The 24,102-nt window shown below is 47.2% G+C and overlaps 2 protein-coding genes and 2 long non-coding RNA genes across 6 annotated transcripts in view; 3 read left to right on the top strand and 1 right to left on the bottom strand.

The window, feature by feature from the left end:
* The window catches only part of LOC306653199, a 35,930-nt gene extending 28,368 nt beyond the window's left edge, over positions 1-7,562 (bottom strand). For both annotated transcript variants that reach the window (XR_013761665.1, XR_013761666.1), the window contains exons 1-2: positions 7,237-7,562; positions 3,656-3,734 (exon numbers count right to left, since the gene is read on the bottom strand). This is a non-coding gene — a long non-coding RNA (uncharacterized lncRNA). The remainder of the gene's footprint in view (positions 1-3,655; positions 3,735-7,236) is intronic.
* LOC306653200 overlaps positions 1-24,102 on the top strand; it is an 88,013-nt gene that overhangs the window by 2,451 nt on the left and 61,460 nt on the right. The window lies entirely within an intron of this gene.
* On the top strand, positions 7,740-13,597 carry LRP10 (LDL receptor related protein 10). Its single transcript, XM_079126053.1, is given in 8 exon segments — positions 7,740-8,205; positions 8,207-8,330; positions 8,731-8,775; positions 9,263-9,398; positions 10,625-10,815; positions 10,931-11,948; positions 12,277-12,406; positions 12,532-13,597. Coding segments are annotated over 8 exon segments (2,259 nt in total). The 5' UTR covers positions 7,740-8,178; the 3' UTR covers positions 13,120-13,597.
* REM2 (RRAD and GEM like GTPase 2) lies at positions 17,603-22,679 on the top strand. 2 transcript variants are annotated; one of them, XM_079126089.1, is made up of 5 exons: positions 17,603-17,785; positions 19,042-19,383; positions 19,621-19,694; positions 20,614-20,821; positions 21,183-22,262. In XM_079126089.1, exons 1-5 carry the CDS (start codon positions 17,683-17,685, stop codon positions 21,476-21,478), a joined length of 1,023 nt encoding a protein of 340 aa, XP_078982215.1. In that variant the 5' UTR covers positions 17,603-17,682; the 3' UTR covers positions 21,479-22,262. The 2 variants fall into 2 exon arrangements, with proteins under 2 accessions (XP_078982215.1, XP_078982216.1); XM_079126090.1 differs by lacking the exon at positions 17,603-17,785 and adding an exon at positions 17,829-18,752 and having other exon boundaries at positions 21,183-22,679.

The raw sequence follows: 24,102 nt of genomic DNA, 5'->3' as shown, positions 1-24,102 counted from the left end.
ACCATGCCTCCTGATAGCTGAACCTAAAGTCACTCTGCAAGGGTGCGAAATTGGGAAATGTAGTTTGCAGGAAGAGGTAGAAGAATGAATCTGAAAGTAGACAGGTGAATGATTGACAGGTTACTTCTTCCCACTTTGCTTATTCACAAACCATCTGTTTTATAATCTATTCTGGAAATTAGCCAGGTGTGAAAATCCTCGCTGTGAATACTCTAGAATCTAGTTATTTTTTTTGGCGGGGGGAGGGTGTACTGGGGATTGAACTCAGGGGCACTTGGCCACTGAGCCACATCCCCAGATCTTTTTTGTATTCTACTTAGAGTCAGGGTCTCGCTGAGTTGCTTAGTGCCTTACTTAGGCTGGGGTTGAACTTGTGATCCTCCTGCTTCAACCTCCTGAGCCACTGAGATTATAGGTGTGCACCACCATGCCCGGCTTCAAGTCTAGGTTCATGCACATGCTAGAAGTTTGATCTGAGCAAGTTTTCTGAACTATGACTCGGTTTCCTCAATTTTAAAACAAGGACAAGAATAACACTTCCTTGAGGTGTGGTGAACAATTAAATGAGATAATGTATGTGAAGTGTTTTAAACAATACCCTAGTATATGGTGAGTACTCTATAAAAGTACAACCAAAAAAAAAAGATATCATCATTTTAAAAACTAAATATCTGCTGGGCACAATGACACATTTCTGTAATTCCAGTGACTTCAGAGGTTGAGGCAGGAGGATTGCAAGTTTGAGGCCAAACTCAGCAACTTAGCAAGGCCCTAAGCAACTTAAGCAAAACCCTGTCTCTCTCTCTCTCTCTCTCTCTCTCTCTCTCTCTCTCTCTCTCTCTCTCTCTCTCTCTCTCTCTCTCTCTCTCTTTTTTTTTTTTTTTTTAAGAAGGCGAGTTGGGGGAGCTGGGGATACAGCTCAGTAGTAAAGGGCTCCTGGTTCAATTGCCAGTACAAAAACAAAACAAAACAAAACAAAACCTATCTGCCCATTTCCATTACTTCCACTATTTTAAATAATTCCTTAAAGATTTCCAAGAATGTTTTTACAGACCCATTCCCCAAAGATACTTGTTGGTCTAAATGTGATTTACAAGAACCTAAGCCAGGCACGGTGGCCCACACCTGCAGGCTCAGCAACTAGGGAGGCAGAAGCAGGGATCACAAATTCAAGGCCAGCCCGGGCTACTTAGCAAGAGATCCTGTCTCAAAATAAAATAATAAGGGCAGGAGATATAGCTCAGTTAGAGTGTCCCTAGGTTCAATCCCCAGTAACACAAACCTAGACTCTTCATATGGACCTAGACTCTTCAATTTCCTCCTAATATTTTCTTTATTTCTTCTCCCTACCACTCTCCTTCTTTCTCTGGTTCTCGAATTCACTCTCAAATATTAACCCCTCAAGGGCTAGTGATGCAACCCAGTGGTAGAGCACTTGCCTAGCATATGTGAGGTGCTGGGACAAATTTCCAGCACTGGAAAAAAAATTAATCCCTCAAATTTGAGATATGGCCAACTTTTGGTACTGGGGATTTAACCCAGGGACACTTTATAACTGAGCTACATCCCCAGGCCTTCTTTTTTTTTTTTTTTTTTTTTTTTTTTTTTCATATTTTTTAAGTATGGGCCTTTATTTTATTTATTTATTTATATGTGGTGTTGAAAATCAAACCCAGTGCCTCACACATGCTAGGCAAGCACTCTACCACTGAACCACAACCCCAGGCCCCAGTCCCAGTCCTTTTATTTTTTATTTTGAGACAGAGTCTTGTTAAGTTGCTGAGGAGGCCTCAAACTTGAGATGCTCCTACATCAGCCTTCAGATGTTGCTGGGATTGCAGGTGTAATCACTACACCTTGCTATATGGCCAATTTTTAAAAAATGTTTTGTTTTAGTTGTAGGTGGACACAATACCTTTATTTTTTTATTATTATTTTTATGTGGTGCTGAGGATGGAACCCAGGGCCTCACACATGCTAGGCGAGCACTCTACCACTGAGCCACAACCCCAGCCCAATATATGGTCAATTTTTTATTTTAAAAAATTAATCCCCAGTGTCCCACAATATCTTGCACTTAGAAGGCATTCACATATTTAGAGAATAAGTTCGTTTTTCTCTGGTGCTATTTCTTCCAAGTGATAATGCTTGCTCCCAACAACTTAGGTTCTGATGTTATTTTTTGCAAATTTCAATTTATGTGGCATCCCAGACTATGAGCTCACTTCCTTTCTTCTTGTCCACTCCCCAACATACAACTCTTCCCATCTCACCACCACCTCTCCTGAGTCCTTTCCAAATTCCCTACTCCCCAACATGTCCACTCCCATGAGTACACCCACGACTGGCATTTTAAATCTAGGTTTCTGACTTCTCTTTCCAACTAGATCATAAGCTCTTTGGAGCTAAAGTGAAGTCTTAAGAGTTCTAGACATCTGCCAGGTACCCAGCACAGGGAGCACAGTCAATACTCCCACCAAAATTCCACAAGCGCTTTTAGGACTTAAATGTCTGCGTTTTGCAACCTCTTAGCCCTGCTTCTCTTTGCATCCTCCTCCTACCTTCAGGGTCCTTTCAGATCCATCTATCATTAGTCCTTAAAGATATAGTAGGGAGCAAAGATAGTTAAGGCATGGAACCAAGGCCCAAAGGGGAGGAAGGGCCTTTATACAGATAACTCTGTGGCTTCAGGTAGTGCTGAGGTCCATAAGCAACAAATGGCATTAACAGGGAAGGGTTTGATACCATTTGTAGAGGGGAAAGAGTACTAAGGGTCAGAATGTATCGATCCAGAGCCAGATCACTCAGGTCAAACCTTAACTTTGCCATTTAATAGGCTAAGTATCTCTTATTTGAAACTCATGGGACCAGAAGGATTTGGGACTTTTTTTTTTTTTTTTTTTTTTTTTTAATATTTGCATATACCTAAAGGGAAATTCTGGGGATTTCCCTTTAAACATGAAATTCATTCATATTTCATAAACTATTTATACCCAGAAACTGAGAGTCAGTTTTTATACAATATTTTTAATACTTTTGAGCATAAACCAAAGTTTCCACTGTATTGTCCTTCTGATGCTCAAAACATTTAGGATTTAGGAAGCATTTTGGATTTTGGATTTTCAGATTAGGGATGCTCAACCTGCACTAGATCTTGGGCAAAATACTTAACTTACTGCATTTCCTTATATGTAAAATGGGAGTCACCATAGTGTCTACTTCACAGGGTTATTGACAGGATTAAATGAACAAATACTTGTGATATATTTACTGTGTATGTAGTTAAGTGCTTACTTAAATCTGTGGCTGAAATATGGGAGAGAAGGTCAAAAAAGTGTTAGCAATTAACCCCAGTTAGAATGGCTATTATTAGAAAAAAAGAAGTACCAACTTTTTGTTTTGTCAATTTTTTCAATTGTTTCTTTTGTTTCAATTTCATTGATTTCAGCTCTGATTTTAATTATTTCCTATCTTCTACTGTTTCTAGTGTTGATTTGTTCTTCTCTTTTTAGGGCTTTGAGATGTAATGTTAGGTCATTTATTTTTTGACTTTTTGTTCTTTTAATAAATGAGCTCAATGCAATGAACTTTCCTCTTAGTACTGCATTCATAGTGTCCTAGAGATTTTGGGATGTTGTATCGGTATTCTATTTACCTCTAAGTATGTTTTCATTTCATTCTTGATTTCTTCTTTATTCTCATCATTCAAAAAGGAAATGTAGCAATGGACACAACTGAAATACAGAAGATAATTAGAAACTTTTGAAAACTTATACTCCAATAAAATAGAAAATATTGAAGACATTGACAAATTTCTAGAGACATATGACCTACCGAAACTGAATCAGAAAGTCACACATGATTTAAACAGAACAATTTCAAGTAATGAAATAGAAAACACCATCAAAAGTCTATCAACCAAGAAAAGTCCAGGACCAAACAGATTCTCAGCTGAGTTCTACTAAGACCTTCAAAGGAGAATTAACACCAATACTTCTCAAATTATTCCATGAAAAAGAAAAGAAGGAAACCCTTCCAAATTCATTCTATGAGGCTAATATCACCCTGATACCAAAAGCAGACAAAGACACATCAAGGAAAGAAAACTTCAGACCAATACCCCTGATGAACATAGATGCAAAAACTCTCTATAAAATTCTGGCAACTCTCACACAAAAACATAAAAAGATAGTGCACCATGATCAAGTGGGGCTCATCCCAGGGATGAAGGGTTGGTTCAGCATTCAGAAATGAATAAATGTAATTCATCATATCAATAGACTTAAAAACAAGAATCATATGATCATCTCAATAGATGCAGAAAAAGCATTTGACAAAATACAGCACCTTCATGTTCAAAATACTAGAAAAACTAGGGATAGTAGGACATACCTCAACAACATAAAAGTCAAATATGCAATACCCAAGGCCAACATAATTCTAAATGGAGAAAAAATTGAAAGCATTCCCTCTAAAAACTGGAACAAGGCAAGGATGCCCTCTTTCACCCTTTTATTCAACATTGTCCTTGAAATTCTAGCCAGAGCAATTAGACAGAAGAAAAAAATTAAAGGTATACAAAATAGATAAAGAAGTACTCAAACTATCACTATTTGCAGATGACATGATTCTATATTTAGAAGATCCAAAAAAAAAAAAAATCCACCAAAAAACTTCTAGAACTAATAAATGAATTCAGCAAAGTAGCAGGATATAAAATCAATACCCATAAATCAAACGCATTCCTATATATCAGTAATGAATCCACTGAAAGAGAAATAAAGAAAACTACCTCATTCACAGTAGCCTCAAATAAAATAAAATACTTGAGAATCAATCTAACAAAAGAGGTAAAAGACCTCTACCATGAAAACTACAGAACACTAAAGAAAGAAATTGAAGACAACCTTAGGAGATGGAAAGACCTCCCATGCTACTGGATAAGCAGAATTAATTTTGTCAAAATGGCCATATTACCAAAAGTGTTGTACAGATTCAATGCAATTCCTATTAAAATCCCAATGACATTCTCAGAGAAATAGAAAAAGCAATCATGAAATTCATTTGGAAAAATAAGAGACCTGCAAATAGCCAACACAAGAAGAGTGAAGTAGGAGGCATCACAATACCAGACCTCGAACTATACTACAGAGATATAGTAATAAAAACAGCATGGTATTGGCACCAAAACAGACATGTAGACCAATGGTACAGAAGACACAGAGACAAACACACATAGATACAATTATCTCATACTAGACAAAAGCGCCAAAACATTCACTGGAGAAAAGATAACCTCTTTAGCAAATGGTGCTTGGAAAAATTGAAAGCCACATATAACAAAATGAAATTAAACCTTTATTTCTCACCCTGCACAAAACACAACTTAGAGTAGATTAAATTCTTAGGCACTAGAACAGAGACCCTGCAACTACTAGAAGAAAATGTAGGCCTAAATCTTCACCGTGTAAGCCTAGGATCTAACTTCCTTAACAAAACCCTTAACGTGCAAAAAGTTAAATCAAGAATCAATAAATGGCATGAATTCAAACTAAAAAACTTCTCAGCAATAGAAACAATAATGTGAAGAGAGAGCCTACAGATTGGGAGAAAATCTTTACCACATGCACCTCAGATAAAGCATTAATTTCCAGGATATATAAAGAACTCAAAAAACTTAACACCAAAAAACCAAATAACCCAATCAATAAATGGGCTAAGGAACTGAACAGACACTTCACAGAAGAAGATACACAACTGATCAACAAATATATGAAAAAATGTTCAACATCTCTAGCAATTAGAGAATTGAAAATCAAAACTATGCTAAGATTTCATCTCAATCCAATCAGAATGACAATTATCAAGAATACAAGCAAAAATAAATGTTGGCAAGGGTGTGGGGAAAAAGGTACATTCATACATTGCTGGTGGGAATGAAAAATGGTGCAATCATTACGGAAAGCAGTATGGAGATTCCTCAGAAAACTTGGAATGGAACCAATAATATGTAAATAATTTGACCCAGTTATCCCACTCCTCAGTTTATACCCAAAGGACTTAAAGAAGAATGAAATTATATCATTTGCTGGTAAATGGATGGAGTTGGAGAATATCATGCTAAGTGAAATAAGCCAAACCCAAAAAACAAAAGTTGAATGTTTTCTCTGATATGTGGATGCTAATTCACAATAAGGGCAGGGAGTGCTAGGGAAAAATAGTTACTTTATATTAGGTGAGGGGAGTGAAGGGAGGGGAAGGGGTATGGGAGTAGGAAGGATAATGGAGTAAAACAGACATTGTTACCTAATATACATATATGACTGCATGATTGATGTGATCCTACAATATGTACAATCAGAAAAATAAGAAATCACACTCCATTTATGTGTGATTTTTTTAGAATGTATAAATGCATTCTACTCTCATGTATAAATAATTAGAACAAATTTTTTGGGGGGAGATGTTGGGGATCGAACCCAGGGCCTTGTGCTTACAAGGCAAGCACTCTACCAACTGAGCTATCTCCCCAGCCCCAATTAGAACAAATTTTAAAAATTAAAAAAAAAAAAAAAAAGGAAAACCCCAATCAAAACAACAACAAATGAGCATATGGAAGAAAAATAAAAAACCCTTATACACAGCTGGTGGGAAGGTCAGTTAGTACGGCCAACTATGAAAAACAGCACGGAAGTTCCTCAAGAAACTAAAAATAGAATTACCATTTGGTCGGGCTACACACCTCCTGGGTAAATATCTGAAGGAAGTGAAGTCAGCATACAAAAGAGATACATGCATGCCCAAGCTTTATAGTGGTACTTTTCACCATAGCTAAGAATAGAATCAGCCTATGAATCAACAGATGAATAGATAAAGAAAATATGGTACACACACATTTGTGTTTGCAATTAGTTGTTATTGTTTATTAATATTATCTATCCCTGTCGTAGGAAATCTGTAACCCCAAGCCCACATAAACAAGAAATATGTCCTGTGACTGATAAATAATAGTTGCCATCAGATATGGAGCACTGTCTGTAGTCTGGCAGTGTGCTTAGTACTTAACTTGCATTCTTCCTAAATGTTCACAACAACCTCAAGAGGGAGTTATACTATTATAAACCTCATTTTATAATAGAGACACACAGAGAGGTTAAGTAATTTTCTTAAGATCGCATAGGCAGCAAGTGGTGAAAGCATATTCATGTATTTACCTATCATTTACTGAGTTCTTACCGTGCGCAAGGGAGACTCTCTGTGCGTACAAAGGTAAACAATCTAGGCCCCAGCCTACGGGAAGTGTCAGTTTCCAGAGAAGGGGCGGGGTGGAGGCGGGAATGATGCATAAACAAATACCATAACAAATGGTTACAATACCGTGTAGTAATTGCTACAATAAAGGCTCACTACCAAAAGTGCTACTGAATCTCAGACACTGAGACAAGAAAAAGTACTGAGAACTTAAGGGTTCAAAGGAAAGATATTATGTCTATGGAATAAGCAGATGATCTTTGACGATCGTGTTACAAACGCGTCCTGTAACAAAAAATAAATTACACTCAAAGGTCTAGCCAAAGGAGGGTTAAAGCGGAAGCTGAAGCTGTTCCGTCAAGGGCCGGTCTGGCAAGTCCCAGCCAGGGCCCGAAAGGGGTTAAGGCAAGCAGGTGGGCGGGGCCCGTGCGTTGATTGGCAGGGGTGGGACAAGGCTCGCCACCCGCCCCTCCCTCCGCCCCGGCTGCTCGGACTCCTGGGCAGCCTAGGGTACCGCCTGGGCGAGGGCCAGGGAGCCGGGCTCAGCCGCCTCTACCCCTCCCCGGCTTCCCAGCTGCGTTCCACGGGCTGGACGTGCTGGGGAAGTTGAGCCGCGCCCGGGCCAGCCCTGGGGTCTGACAGTCGCCAAAGTTTGGCTTGAAGAGGAAGTGGCCTCAAGACCCGGCAGGTGGCGGCCAGGCCTGGACAGGGGCATTCGCGGCCTGCGGGTCGGCGGTAGGCGAGGGCGCACCCTAGCACCCGCGGAGCCGAGTCCTGGGCTTCGATCGTTGGCCCCGAGAGAGGACGCCCGGCGACGGCCGGAGAAAACAACTCCGAAGTTGGCGAGAGGCACCGCCCCTACTCCTGGGCGGCCGGCGCCTCCCCGCCCCCAGCCCTGGCACCCGGAGCACAGGTCGAGCCTGGGCCATGGAGCCCCCGCCGGGCGGCGGCACCGGGGAGCCGGGACGCCCGCAGCGCTGCCACCTCTCCACTGGGTAGACTACAGAAGCTCCGGGGCTCTTCCTCCACTTCGGGACGACCCAGGATGCTGCCTGCTGTCCTCTTCCCCCTCCTCCTTGGTAAGAACCGAGATGAGCTAAACGCGCGACACCCCGCCCGAACAGGAACTGGGCTCTAACACCCTCCTATGCGACCCCTCACCCCGACCTTCCTGCCGGTACCACCAGCCCTCACCGCACCCAGCGCTGCCTGCCTCAGCCTCTGGGAAATCCCCATAACCTGCGTTCAGCCCTCGTCCTCTCTCTGACTTCCCCAGATCACCCTATCAACCCTACAGACATTGCTGGCCCACCTGCCTTTGAGGTCACACACCGCAGCCTGCCCCGAGCTCCACTACCCCTTTTCATGAACCCCGGAAGCCCAGAAGTCCAAGATGGGCTTCGTTTCCTCCTTGAGTTGTTCAGATGAAGAAAACTTAGAGCGACTCACAAGTCCTGCCCTTTCTCTCTTTCCCTGCAGGAGGCGCTCTGGCGCATCCAGATCTGAACATTTTCCCAAATCCTGGTGAGTAGATGGAGCCCCTGGGGCTCTGCGGGCTTGGAGATGAGGGGGCACCCAAGAGAAGGACTCTTTTCCCTGAATTCCATGGAACCTATTGTAGTTTTACAGTAGAGTTCATCCATCTTTTATTTTACGTATGGGAAAACTGATGCCCAAAGTGGGCCCTCACCTGGCAGTTGTTATGTACCTTTTCATTTTTTTCTATGGAATGTCCCTGCTTGCTCTAACTAGAATATAGTCTTCCTCAATATAGAGACATATTTCCTACTCCTTCTGACCCACTGACTTGTGCAAAGCAGAGTTCAACATTGCAGTGTTAATATTTAAACCAGGAGGAGTGTGGAGAGGGAGAGAGGAGCCAGTGGACTATTACCAGGTGCAGTGGGCTCTGCTCCATCCTGAAGAACCCAGTCCCTTGGAGCTCATAAGCCTGGGTAAAGATGAGATGTTAAGGGGCTCAATATCAGTGTCCTTACCTTTCTCCCTCCAGCTTGTGAGAACCCTCCTGCACTGCTTTTGGAAGTGCAAGGCACCTTAGAGAGGCCCCTGGGCCGGGACAGCCGCAACTCCCCTGCCAACTGCACCTGGCTCATCCTGGGTAGCAAGGAGCAGACGGTAACAGTCAGGTGAGAAGCAAGGCAAGACCCCATTCCTCTCTCCTGCCCCTTCCCACTCCACTGTGGGAAAAAATCTTCAGAGATCACTTCTTTGTAAACTTACTTCCTTGCCAACAGAAGAGTAGAATTTGATTTGACTTATTCTGCCCTAAAACCTTGACTTGTTCCAGGCCCAACACAGTAAGAGTGGACTGCAGTGGACATCTAGCTTAGGTCTTGAACATCTCCTAAGGACCATGGTTACTCTATAAATGATCCTGAACTCAGACAGGACTATTCTGAGAAGTCCTTCAATCCATTACACATCCCTGTCTGGAATTAAAAAAAAAAACCTACTCCCTAGCTGATGTGGTGGCACATGCCCATAATCTCACCAGCTCAGGAGGCTGAGGTAGAAGGATCACAACTTTAAGGCAGCTTGGGCAATATTAGCAAAATCCTGTCTCAAAAAATAAAAATGGCTTGGGATGTAGTTCAGTGGTACAGCACCCCTGGGTTCAATCCCTAGTACTGTAAAACAACAGCAGACTACTCCTTAATCAACTTAGAACCTTCCTTAGCTTCCTCAGATCTGTTTTCTTTTCTTTTTTTAGTGCTGGGGATTGAACTCAGGACCTGACACATGCTGGGCAAGCACTCTTCCACTGAGCTACAATCCAGCACCACCCCATATCTGTTAAACATTCCATCTCCCTAGGAATCTCTGACCTTGGGGCCCATATTAAGTACCTGGCTATTTGTCTCACATGGTTCACTTGCTATGAATTTACACAGAAAAGGATGGACAAAGGGAGAGGGCAATCTGGGGAGAGGCTATTTTGGCAGAGGGATCAGCAAGCAATGAGAATCTCAGGTCTCACCTCCTAGTACTGGGGTGTTGGTGAGTTCTGGTTAATTTAACTGTGTAGTAATTGTTAGTTATTACTAGCACAATACTTGGGTGACAGTGCTGCAACAACTCAAAAGCCATAAACCTGTTCTTCAGTTAATTTCTGATCACAGGTCACTTTTTACCAAAGGGCTCTAGGATATATCTCATGGTATCCTGGGGTCACTGGACTCTGTTAGGATTATGCCCATTGATGACATTTACTGCAAAAGAATTTGGCTGAGCTTTCATTTGAATCGTGGATGAGCCGGTGTTTGTGCTTCTTGGGCTAGAAGGGCCTAGTGGCACTGGGCAAGGAGGAAGCTAGCAGCAATCAAGAACATTTTATGTACTTGCTCTCCTGTAGGTTCCAGAAGCTGCACCTGGCCTGTAGCTCAGAGCGCTTAATCCTGAGCTCCCCTCTCCAACCACTGATCTCCCTGTGTGAGGCACCTTCCAGCCCTCTTCAGCTGCCAGGGGGCAATGTCACCATCACTTACAGCTATGCCGGGGCCAGAGCACCCATGGGCCAGGGGTTCCTGCTCTCCTATAGCCAAGGTAGGCTGGACAGAGAATTATGAAGGGCATTAGAGTGGGCAGTGTAAGCCCCAGGAGAGAGGGGAAGATCCCGAGGGCTCTGGTGTTACAGTCCCTCTCTATGATGTCTCTACAGATTGGCTGATGTGCCTGCAGGAAGAATTCCAGTGCCTGAACCACCGCTGTGTACCTGCTGCCCAGCGCTGTAATGGAGTTGACGCCTGTGGTGATGGCTCTGATGAGGCAGGCTGCAGCTCGGACCCATTCCCTAGCCTGACCCCAGTCCCCACCCCCACCCTGCCCTGCAATCTCACCTTAGAGGACTTCTATGGGGTCTTCTCCTCCCCTGGCTATTCACACCTGGCCTCAGTCTCTCACCCCCAGTCCTGCCTGTGGTTGCTGGACCCCCATGATGGCCGGCGGCTAGCAGTGCGCTTCACAGCCCTGGACTTGGGCTATGGAGATGCAGTGCACGTGTATGATGGTGCTGGGCCCCCAGAGACCCCTCGGCTGCTACGCAGTCTCACTCACTTCAGCAATGGCAAGGCTGTCACTGTGGAGACACTGTCTGGTCAGGCTGTTGTGGCCTACCACACAGTTGCTTGGAGCAATGGCCGGGGCTTCAATGCTACCTACCATGTGCGGGGCTACTGCTTGCCTTGGGATCGACCATGCGGCCTGGGGTCAGGCCTGGGGGCTGGTGAAAACCTAGGTGAGCGCTGCTATAGTGAGGCCCAGCGCTGCGATGGCTCGTGGGACTGTGCCGATGGTACAGATGAGGAGGACTGTCCCAGCTGCCCACCTGGACATTTCCCCTGCGGGGCTGCTGGCACTCCAGGTGCCACAGCCTGCTACCTACCTGCCGACCGCTGCAACTACCAGACATTCTGTGCTGATGGGGCAGACGAGAGACGCTGCCGGCACTGCCAGCCTGGCAACTTCCGATGCCGGGATGAGAAGTGTGTATATGAGACATGGGTATGCGACGGGCAGCCGGACTGTGCCGATGGCAGCGATGAGTGGGACTGCTCCTATGCCCTGCCCCGCAAGGTCATCACAGCTGCAGTCATTGGCAGTCTAGTGTGCGGCCTGCTGCTGGTCATCGCCCTGGGCTGCACCTGCAGGCTCTATGCCATTCGCACCCAGGAGTACAGGTCAGTGGGAATGGAACTGGCAGTAGAAGAGTGAGCACTCTTTTACAGATGAAGAGACAGGGCCTGTGCAGCTACAGGAGAACACCAGGGTGCCCACCTTGGGGAGAGGTTCCTGTGACCAGCTTATTGCTTAACTCTTTTGAAGGACAGGTCTAGATTATTTACAAAAGAAGTCTCAAGGAAAGAGGGGACATCAGATGACTGTGAGGAAAACTAGCATACCTCCAGCTGTCCTGACCTGTGGGTGGAGGGAAGAGGCCTCTCCAAGCTGGGGCAAGCCACCCTGGCTGTGAGCCATCAGTGACTGACTAGCCCTCCTTCCTTCCAGCATCTTTGCCCCCCTCTCCCGAATGGAGGCTGAGATTGTGCAACAACAGGCACCCCCCTCCTATGGGCAGCTCATTGCCCAGGGTGCCATCCCACCTGTAGAAGACTTCCCTACAGAGAACCCTAATGATGTAAGTCATTATCCCTAACTCTAGCACCTCCCTTTGTTCCAACCCTGCTGTGGTTCCACTATTGCACCCTCCTGCATTCAGCCATCTGGCCCTCTGACTCTAATATCTGCCTCTTCTCTTTGCAGAACTCAGTCCTGGGCAATCTGCGTTCTCTGCTACAGATTTTGCGCCAGGATATGACTCCAGGAGGTGCCTCAGGTGGTCGCCGCCGCCAGCGGGGCCGCTCAATGCGTCGTCTTGTTCGCCGTCTCCGCCGCTGGGGCCTGCTTCCCCGAACCAACCCCTCAGCTCGGGCCCCTGAGATCAGGCCCCAGGTCACACCTCCTGCTGCTTCTCTTGAGGCCCTGGATGGCAGCCCAGGTGCAGCCCGTGAAAGTGGGGCAGTGGGTGGGCAGGATGGGGAGCAGGCCCCCCCACTGCCTGTCAAGTCCCCCCTCCCATCTACCAGCACATCTCCAGCCCTCCCTTCTGTCCCTGAGGCCCAGGGGCCACTGCCCTCAGTCCCCCTGGAGCCATCAGTATTGTCTGGAGTGGTGCATGCCCTGCGAGGCCGCCTCCTGCCCAGCCTGTGGCCCCAAGGACCAACCTGGACTCCACCTGGACCCCACTCAGCAGTCCTGGCCCCAGAGGATGAGGATGATGTGTTATTGATGCCACTAGTTGAACCAGGGGTCTGGGTGGTGGAGGCAGAGGATGAACCACTGCTTGCCTGAGGGGACCTGGCTCTCCTGGGGGTCTAGTCACAGTGGCACACGCTTTAGAGGGTGACTTAGCTTCTCCACTGACCACTGTAGCTACTGGAAAGTTAGGTGTCCCTCAGGTAGGGAAAGGGCTCACTGAGAACTTCCTCTACACAACCAGAGACCGCAGTCCCTTTCCCCCCACCCTTTCCCCATCCTGCACTATCCAGTTGAGTGTTTTTAAAAAGCAAAGTTCTTAAAGGATCATAGACCTGGACACTCCATCCTTGCCAAACCCCCACCCCAAAGTAGCCTTAAACACAAGAGTGCCAACTGACTGACTGGAGACCCTCCAGCCCCAAGGGGAGGACTTGGGCAGAGCCTGAGGTTTTGCCAGTCTCCATCCCTATAGGGCCTGGCTCACAAAAAGAATGCAACAAATGTTTTTGTCCCATGGCTAGGTCATTGCCCAGGAAATCAAGGTAAAAAATAAAGGAATCATAAATTTTAATGTTTTGTAAATTAGCTGTGAGCCTGAGCCTGGCCTCTTTCCCCATCTTTGCTTTTGCTCCCTCATGTTCTTCCCCGCTGTGAAGGCATTTGCTTAGTCCTTTGCATGCTGCCCTCTTCCTGTCCGTCTTTCTCCCACCTTACCCTTGATTTTTAGGCCCCTCAGAAGTAAGAAAATTCAAGAAACCCTAAGGACCAACCCTCTTCACCTCTGCTTACTGCCAGGGGCCAGCCCTACAGTGACATAGGGTTGAGCACCAAATTTCTTTATTCACTCCAGGTCAGAATCAGGGAGCCAGCTGGGCCCTGCAGCCCAAAAGATTACCATTTGTGAAGTACTTTCAGAGCATGGATGTCACAAGGAGCAGACTGTCCCTGATGGAACACAGGAGCTGTGACTCCTGTCCTCCACCTTCCACCCCCACCAGGCACTAACAGTCTGTCCTACCCTAGACAGATGAGCTCTCAGCCCAGCTCCCTCAAAGCAAGGAATGAAGCTGGGCACCATACTTCACACCTATAATCCCAATGCCTTGCTGAGGCAGGAGAATCCTAAATTCAAGGTCAGCCTCATCAACTTAGTGAGGCAGGCCCTTAGCAATTTAGCAAGATCCTGTCTCATAAATGAAAGATGTGGCTCTTTTGTAAAGTGCCCTGCATGAAATCCCTGGTACCAAAAAGCAGGGAATGATAAGTCAAAGGGAAAACCACAACTATTCAGCCTGTGGAAGTGCTGGCATCACCGGGGCTTAATCCAAAAGGTCTTCTTGGAAGAAGGCCCAGGATGGATTCTGCCAACAACAGTTGGGAGAGAGCTGTGAATTCTAGGCAGGATGGACAAAAAAAAAAAAAAAAAAACGCACGCATGTGCGCACACACACACACACAAACCCATTATAGCTAGACCCTGGACTTCCTGAGAAAAGATAGCAGAGCACAAGCAGTGGTCAGATCCAAAGAGCTGGGGCAGGTGATAGGGGAGGGATGATCCTCTGAGAATTGGAGGCCTGTCTCTGTTAAGAAGATGACAAGCTGTCTCAGAGTTTAAAAAGAAAATCTTGGGACATAGGATATAGAAGGAGCCTGTGGGAGTCGATACCTCAGGAGCAAAGCCGAGATGATCCCCAGGGAAATGGCCCCCTTAGGCTCTCACTTCCCTTCCCATCCAGGTTAGCCTACCCCTCTGGTGGAAGCGCCCTGTTGATTACATCCTGTCAACATCCTCACAGTCAGGAGTAATTACACTATTTCCCTCCAAGAAAGAGCAAGAGCCTGAGGAAATGGCATAGGAGGTGGAGACCCATGTGCAGTTCTGGGACCCTGGTATCTTGGCCCAGGGAAGACCTGAGCTCCTTCCACTTCACACCCTCTCCAGGGAAGAGTGGAAGGACCTCCAGGGAACCTGGCTCCTGCTTACAAGTCTCCCTTTGGGCCCTCCTTCCAAGTGCAGACAAAATGGACCCACCTAATGGGTGAAAAATGCAGCAGGAATGGTGATTTCCCCTTCCCCACTTCTTCATCTGGTCTTTTCCTCCTGAGCCACCTCAAAAATCTGCAAAGTGATATCTTCATCCTTTGACTTGTTCCAGACCTTTTCTCTTTTAAGGGTATTAGCAATTTTAAAGTGGACAAAGATTTAAGGTAAAAGCGCCCCTTGTGGTGGTAGAATGCTTCAGAATATTGGAGGGAGGACTTTGTTATGGAAGTTTTTCTAGGCACTAGGTGTGTCTTACTGGATGAGGGACAGGTTGTTCCAAGTAAAACCCAGGCTGCTCCTTTGGTCCAAAGCTGAACTGAGGAAGGCAGAAGTTGAAGTAGAGAATTGTTGCTGTACTCTGCAGTCCCTGAATCACTCTTATCTAGAACAAAAAGAAATCTAACCACCCAAGAGAGTTTTCCAGATTCATAAAGGTCACTAATCTTACAATTTAAAACAAAACCCAACTCAATTTGGAAAAAAATCTTCCTAAAAAATTCCATTCATCTTGTAATATAAAATTTTCTGAATAGCTGAGAATCATCTATGAAATCCAATGACTTCTCTGCAGCAGTGTCTTTGGAAGCTGTAACTGTTGGTGGGGGTACATTTCAACTTTATGTTAAATGACCTTAGAGCATGATCTTAGACTTTTTTTTTTTTTTTTTTTTTTTTTGTGGCAGTCCTGGAGGTTGAACCCAGGGGTGCCCTACCACTGAGCTATATCCCCAATCTTTTTTCTTTTCAGACAAGTCTTATTAAGTTGCCAAGGTGATCCTCTGCCTCAGCCTTCTGGAATTACAGGTGTGCACTACTATGCCTGGCTTTTAGTCTCCTTTTTAATGCTTCTGGATGCTTTAAAAGTTTTTTCCTGAGGTTCCTCATGCTACCAGGCTATTAGGGGGCACTTGCTGCTCTAAATGTGATTCTAATCTATTTCTTTGGTGGGATACTGAGAACTGAACCCAGGAGCACTTTACCACTGAGTCATATCCCAGCCCTTTTTATTTTTTTATTTTGAGTCAGGGTCTCACCAAGTTGCTTAGGGCCTTGCTAAATTGCTGAGGCTGGCCTTGGACTTGTGATCCTCCTGCCTTAGCCTCCTGAGTCACTGGGATTACAAGCATGTGCCACCACACCTGGCAGCTCTAATCTACAGGAACACACATGGACACATTTAAAAGTGTGAATAAAATAAGGACAAGCAGGCTCTGGTTGAGAGCTGAAGAGTGTAATTAGTAAAGTGCATGAACATATTAGAAACTGAGGAGTGTTCCCTGCTTCCTCTAGATCCTGCCCTCCAGACAAGTGAAGTGTCACTGCAGATCATTCCTAAGATTATTTGCAGCTTCCATTGGAAAAGTAAAAATGGATTGTTCCCAATAATTGAAGACAATTGGAATTTTTAAGCCAAGAAAAGCAGGATAGCATAGAAATGAAAAACAAAACAAAACAAAAAAAACAGTTTTCAGCCTTGGAAAGATTTGGGTGGAATCCTGATCAGCCCTGCATGATTACTTTGGGGACAGGCCACCCAACTACCATTCTGAGTCTTCAGATCAGAAAAAGGAAGGGAGATAATGCAGAGCTATTCCTGGCACAGGACCTGGCAAAAAGAGGGTAAAGTTGGGGAGATGAAATCGAAGATGTGTTTGGGTTCTTGAGAATGTCCAGAAGAAAGAGGACAAGAGTGGAAATCTGAAGGAAAAGAAAACGGGGTAGAAAAGGGATAGTAAGGAGCTGCCTATGTAGGCTTCCCTTGAGGTAGACACCATCCATCCTGGATCAGCTTTCTCTCTCTCTTTTCTCCTGCTCTGATTAACACTGGCTGGGTGGGCCTGATTGGAAGGGAGACAAGGTGAAGGAAGGAGCCTCTACAATGGTTTGCACCTACCTGAACCTAATAGCAAAATGAAGCTGCCCAAAGCAAGCAGATTTTCTTACAGAGCTGCCATCTGCCGAGAGGCCACACTGGTAAATGGGTACTTTTGTGACTCTCAACCCAGAAGAGACAGGGTGGAGGAGAAGATGGTGGTGGGGTGGCTGGGTCATTGCCCCTACATCTCTTTTGGCCTATTTTTCTTTGTCTTTTAGGTCAGCTTATAGTCTTTCTGCCTCTCATCCCTCTTTTCAACCACTGAGCACCCATTCTGGGCTGTGCTGGGATAGGGGGCGGGAAACAGACACAAATGATATGTAGTTCATTCTGACACCTGGAGAAAAAGACCTTTCCTCCCCTGGGTCCCTGTCTCCTGCCACTCTCAGTTCCTTTGCCCACGGGCCCTGCCCCCACCCCACCTCTCCAAACCTCCATCTCATCCATCTCATCCACCTCTCTGACTTTGTTCTGTCACGCCTTAAACCGGCTCGTGGTGAGTATGCTCCCAGAGGGAAGTGACACAAAGAAAAGGGAGGGGGGCAGAAGGAGGGAATCCCGCTGACATCACTGCTAATTAGCATATGTGACCTCATCAGGGGGCGGGACAATTTCCCCAGGTGTCTAGGGGGAGGACATGTGGGGGGGTGGTATTTAAAGGGAAAAGCTGACAGTGCTGCTGAGGGAGCGGGTGCTGCAAGCTGCTGGGCTGCACTTGCACGCACACACACGAATGTACATGGACCCTGACACCGTCATGGACACGGACACAGAAAACACAGCACTTTGTCCCTCCGGCAGCTGCCAGGCCTCCCCACCAGAGACACCTACACCAGGTGAGGGCTAACGTGAGCAGGTGCCGGGTGAAACCACAGGGTGGGAGCTGAAGCTTTGGCGGTCAGAACTAGAGGTTCAATCAGGAAGAGGGGAAAGGCAAGTGAGGAAGTAAAGAAGACCCTTGCTCATATAAGGAATGGGACTGGACTAGGGTGGAGGGGGATAAGAGCTGCCCAAATGCCCCCTCCCCCATCACTCCCAGGGATTTGCTTGAGAAACCCATATGTAGCCCCCAGGTCAGCCTCATTCCCAATAGTCTGGGACAGACAGGAGGGAAGGGTGAAAGGGAAGGGGCAGCCCACAAGACTGGGAATCACTGGGCAGTGGGCTACCCTGTGGACCTGTTGTAAAGGTTTCTTCTGGCTCTTAAAGGCCCTGGCTGCAAGCCAAGTATTGATCCTGGGCTATTTCCAGCCTCTCTCCATCCCCCTTTGTTGTGTCTGTTGTTCCTCCTCCAGTTACCCTGACCCATGCATTGTCACCCTCCCTCTCACACGCGCACACACGCACACAGATACACACACACTCTCTCTCTCTCCACCTCTACCTCTTTATGAACGCAATATTCTCTCCCACTCACAGGGACAAGCAGGGATGCAGGATTCTCGCACACAGCCATGCACCGGGGGATGCTCACCTACAGGGCACGGGAAGAAGCAGCACGCGCTCGTACACACCCACACACACATCCAGAGACCACACGGGAAGAAGTCTCATACACACATCCATGACCCAAACACACATCATCTCACACAGCCCTGGGAACAGACTCCCCACAAAGTTTTTGACTCTACTCCCCAGAATCTTCAGCAGCTTCAGCTTCTCATCCCTTCTGCCCCTCCTCAGTGCAGGAAGAAATAGGATTACCAGTAGGAAGCAGGGCCCCTTGATGGAAGGAAAGACAGCCTCCTCCAGCCCCCTGGGCCAAAGACCAAGTCTGGGAGTATGCCTGTGTCAGTTTAAAATGTGAGTGGGTGTGTGAGCCTGCACACAGGTACCTCCCCTGTATGGGGCAATTTTGAGCAGGTATGGATAGGACTACGATGGGGAAGTCATCATGTCACACTTGAAGGCTCACCAGTCCAAGCTTCTGGAGGACTTTAGTGTAAAAGGTTGAGCCAAAGATTCTGTTGTTTCTGGGTCATGGTCATCAACTGGGTGTGGCTGGGCCTCCAAAGCTGTAACAGCTTGCATTAGCTCTCTGCAGATGGCTGGACATATCCCACTCATGGCTTCCTTTTCTTTGTCCCTCCAGAAACAGATGCCACACTACTGAAGAACCCAGAGAAACTGTTGGCAGGGTTGGATCAGAGTGGGCTACCCCCTGTCCCTGGGGTCCCCAGACGAAGAGGCAGTATGCCTGTTCCCTATAAGCACCAGCTGCATAGGGCCCAGGCTGTAGATGAACTTGACTGGCCACCTCAGGCCTCATCTTCTGGCTCCTCTGACTCCTTGGGCTCAGGAGAGGCAGTCCCTGCCCAAAACGATGGCATCTTCAAGGTCATGCTGGTAGGGGAGAGTGGCGTAGGCAAAAGCACCCTTGCAGGCACTTTTGGTGGTCTCCAGGGAGACAGTGCTCATGAGCCAGAGAATGCAGGTATTTGGGGGAGCATTGCGGTGGTGGAGGGGACTTTGGGGCCCTATTGAGGGATGAAAGTGCTCATGGTGTAAGCAGCCCCTGGTGAAAGAAACCTAAGAGATGCTTCTCCTGTGCTTTCTGTGGTGGACCTCCCTGGCAGGGGTTCCCTGGTACTAGAATCTGAGGTGTTCCTGGTTGCCTGTTCTCACAAGTGCTGGGGAACCTCCTAATGGGCTTTATTCTATTTCCCAACAGAGGACACCTATGAGAGACGCATCATGGTGGATAAGGAGGAAGTAACTTTAGTTGTTTATGACATCTGGGAACAGGTGAGGACTAAGATGTTGCTGCCCACAGGTGATGAAGTTGGAAGAAAACTAGGGAAGGGCAGTCTGGCTGAAAGCTGGTGGAACTGCAGACCCTGGTGTAAATTGTACTATCTCAGAGAACAAAGGCAAGCCCACATGAGTGTGCATACCAGGGTCCCTGGCTGTAAGAGCCACTACTTTTCCAGAATCTCCTCACTCTGGGGAAAGTTAGGTGATGGCACATGCCTGTAATTCCAGGGGCTCAGGAGGCTGAGACAGGAGGATCCTGAGTTCAAAGCCAGCCTCAGCAATTTAGCAAGGCCTTAAGCAATGTAACAAGACCGTCTCTAAATAAATATACAAAAGGTCTAGGATGTGGCTCAGTGGTTAAGTGCCTCTAGGTTCAATCCCTAGTACCAAAAAAAAAAAAAAAAAAAGACATGAAAGTTAGGATTTGATTTTGACAAACTGAAGTTTCAAGTCAGGCTAGACAACCATAAGATGATCCCATCCATAAATTCTCCAGCCTAAAAGAGTGTGATGTGACAGGATAAGTGCTTGGGGTTCTGGAGTATCAGGGAAGGGAAAAAAAGCGGGGGGGGGGGGGGGTCCTAATGTTTGAACGTAAGGTTGCTATGTAGAAATGAGAGGCCAAATTCCACACTCTTAAATAGCATCCGTTTCTAAATCAAGAGCTTAAGCACAAGAAAGTAGAATGGCCACCATGGTCTAGGATCCTCCAGTTTTCCCCACGTGGGAATCACATTAGTAACTTCTCTCTCCTCCACACACTCTGGGAATGACAATTGTCATCAACTAGCTCTGCTGTCCTAAGCAGGTGGCTTCTCACAGTGGGATTCCTCATCTTTGAGATGTAGGTGCTAGATTGGGTCTCCTATGTCTTCAGCCTTAATATTACACTACTGTCTGCCATCTGCAGGGAGATGCTGGGGGGTGGCTGCGGGACCACTGCCTTCAGATGGGGGACGCCTTTCTCATCGTCTTCTCGGTCACCGATCGACGAAGTTTCTCCAAAGTTCCAGAGACCTTACTTCGGCTCCGTGCTGGAAGGCCCCATCACGACCTACCTGTCATTCTCGTTGGAAACAAGAGTGACCTGGCCCGCTCCCGGGAGGTATCACTGGAGGGTGTGTATTCTGAACCGATTTCATACTTGCCATTTCAAGGGAACGCTCTTCTTTCTGTGTCACCTCTTCTCCCTGAGGCCTTTTAAAACCCTCACAGTCCCACGAAATCACCAGCAGTTAGCTGCAATTAAGGACAGAGCCCCAATACCCTATGAATCCCGTCTGCTCTTCGCTCGCCCTAGCCGCTTCTCCAAGGCCCCTCCCCCGCACCTCCACGGTCCCACCCTAGTTCTCCGAGTTGTGTTGCGATTCGGTAGTCCCAAACCCTTTCCACTGCAAACTCCGGACCTGCGCAGGCTCCCACCCTCGCTCTGGGCCCAGTGCGACCCTACGGGTGCCTAAGCGCGATTCCTTCCCGCAGAGGGGCGCCACCTGGCCGGGACGCTGAGCTGCAAGCACATCGAGACGTCAGCCGCGCTTCACCATAACACGCGGGAGCTCTTCGAGGGCGCCGTGCGCCAGATCCGGCTGCGGAGGGGCCGCGGTCGCACCGGAGGCCAGCTGCGAGAGTCGGGCAGCCCCGAGGGCCCAGCACCGCCTGCGCGCCGCGAAAGCCTCACCAAGAAGGCCAAGCGCTTCCTCGCTAACCTAGTGCCGCGCAACGCTAAGTTCTTCAAGCAGCGGTCCAGGTCATGTCATGACCTCTCTGTGCTCTGAGCCACTGTCGCCATGGCCACTGCAGTCGCCATGGCCACGACGACGTCCGCTCGCCCCCTCGCCCCGCCCTCGTCCGGCTTCCTTTGTGGACGCCGTCTAGGAAACCAAAAATTCCCAGGATGCCCTGGTGTGACCACGGGGGAGGGGCCGGTGGGCGTCACCTCCACCCCAACCACCACGCTTTCCCCGGCAGTTCGGCGCCCCTGGACCTGGAAGGCGCGGACACAGACCGCGGGCTGGTGGCTGGCGGACGTGCGCGCATCGGCCGTGGGCGGGGCGGGTTTTGGCGGGTTAGGAAGGAAAACAGTCCTGTAAGGTACTTTTTTTTTTTTTTTTTTTTTTTTTTAATTAAGTCGCGCTTGGTCACCTCTCCTGTAGAGATTCTAGACACAGAACTGGAAAAGTGCTCTGTGGACTCCTGGACGGAGTTGACTTCCTTCGTACGCTGAACATGCCTCACCTTTAAGAGTCTTAAAGAGTGGAAGGCCCTTTTCTAGAGACTTCCGAAAAAATGTTCAGGCTTTTATCTGCCGCTCTGGTGCACATTGCCCTTAAGAAGTTCTTAAAGGCAAGGGCCTGGAAGTGTTATTCTTGATATTCGATTCGGTGATTTACCGTATCACTGCGACGCTTCACCTTTAAGATTATTAAAGATAAAGTGTGGACAGATTTTCTTCTGCCTTTACATGCCAGAATGAAGAGCCCACTAATGGCAACCCTTTTGGCCAGCCCAGCCCAGGAGGCACTAGCAAAGGGCCACCCTGTCGCTTTTCAATAAAGAAATTTTGTATTGCATTTGTTCACTTTGCTTTCTGTTCTTGAAGCCTCCAGAGAAGGGATGAATGTGGATGGAAACTGCTATTATAGACAAAATCCAGGAAGCACAGGGCATGGCAGCGCACACCGGTAATCTTAGCGACCTAGGAGGCTGAGACAGGAGGATCACAAGTTCGAGGGGACCCTGTGCAATTTAGCAAGGCCCTAAGCAACTTGGGAGACCCTGTTTCAAAGTAAAGAATAAATAGAGCTGGGAATGTAGCTCAGTACTCAAGAGAAGCAAGGGAGGCTCTGGAAATAACTTGGGCCATTTCAAGGGGAAAGAGCCCTTACAGCTAATCGGGTCCACTCTATTTGCAGATGAGAGAACAGACCTGGAGAGAAACAGTACCTGCTAGAAGTAATTTAGCAACTTAAAGACACAGTGACCAAGTCTCCAGACTGGGTCCCCATCGCTTTATCCCACCCTACCCTGTAGAAAGTGGGCTTGAGGCTATGTTCAGCTACAGAGCTACTGAGCTTTTACCTGGTTCAAGGTGAGGTCCACATTCCGGAGCAATACCCATCAGCTGGGGCATGGTGGGGTCTTCTAGAAACTCCTGGCAGAGCCCCACATCCCCAGCTGTCACCTGCATAGCCCGTGTGAATACTGAAGCTGTCATTGCCTCCTCTGGGGACACCCACGCCTGCTGCTGCCTGAACCATGAGTTTGAACAAAAGGAGCAGAGGCAGCAGCAGCTCTCCTCACCCCAAGAGTATAATAAATACAGCAACCTGAGTACCTAAGAGCCTGGCCTCCACCCCAAGTGCAGCTTCCCGGAACTTGGCCGAAAGGAATGAGATATATTCTGGGTCCTTGCAGCTGAGGAGCCAAGGAGGACCAGTGCAAGATGGGTGGCTATGAGATGATAATATGAATAATGGCACTGTCCTTAGAGATAAATTAACTTTATCTGTTAATTCTTTGAAGACCATATAAGTCTACTACCTATTTTTATAATGGAAGAAACAGTCTTAAGTAACTTGCCTGAGAGCACCCAGTAAGCAAAAGAGCTGGGATTCCACTGTCTGCTTAATACTTAATGGTGATTTTATCCAGCTTTGCATGAAACTCCTCTTCCAGTAAGAATGCAGGGAAGAGGTGGAAGTATCACAGAAGAGATGCAGGGACACAATGGGTAAGACCATGTGCAGTGGCTGTGATAAAAGGGTGAGAGAAATGACATAGCTGAGTGTGGTAAGCAAGCTGTAAACCCCGGGGACCATGAAAAGAGGCAGTTCAAATTTTAAAACAGAGGAAAACACATGGGGCCAATAAGGGACCAGATGGTTGTACAGTTGGGTTGAAACCTCAGGGACATGAGGAGGAGGGGTATAAAAGATGAATATGAAAAGGGTTTAAGCCTCACATCAAAGGACCTTAAATGAGTTCCTACCCAACTCTAGAGGCAGTGAGTCACTGAAGGTCTTTGTGGGTAGAAATGACATGATCAGGAATGGTCCTTGGGGAAGAGAAGGCTGGGAGAGTTGTGTACAGATTGGAGCAGCAAGGCCTGTACAGCTGAGTTCAAGTACCAATAATGCTTGTGAAGGGTAATGAAGGACCATCCCAACAGGAATGACAGCGGAAAAGGAAAGGAAGCATGGATTTGACAGAACTGATTAGACTTGGCAACAATATGGATGAGTATAGGGGTTGGGGGTGTGGAGGAGCACAAACAGAGGGAAGAGCTGCAGGTGAGAGGGAGTATAGAGAAGAACTAGGAGTTGAGGGCAGAGTTGGGGGTAGGGTGAGTGAGCTGCATATTGGAGACACGGAGTTTGAGATGTTAGAACATCCATATGGA

This window comes from Sciurus vulgaris (genome assembly GCF_902686455.1).
Source record: "Sciurus vulgaris genome assembly, chromosome: 2".
NCBI lineage: Eukaryota > Metazoa > Chordata > Mammalia > Rodentia > Sciuridae > Sciurus > Sciurus vulgaris.
The sequence above is the reverse complement of the archived record's forward strand: the minus strand, read 5'-3'. Positions and strand labels throughout refer to the sequence as shown.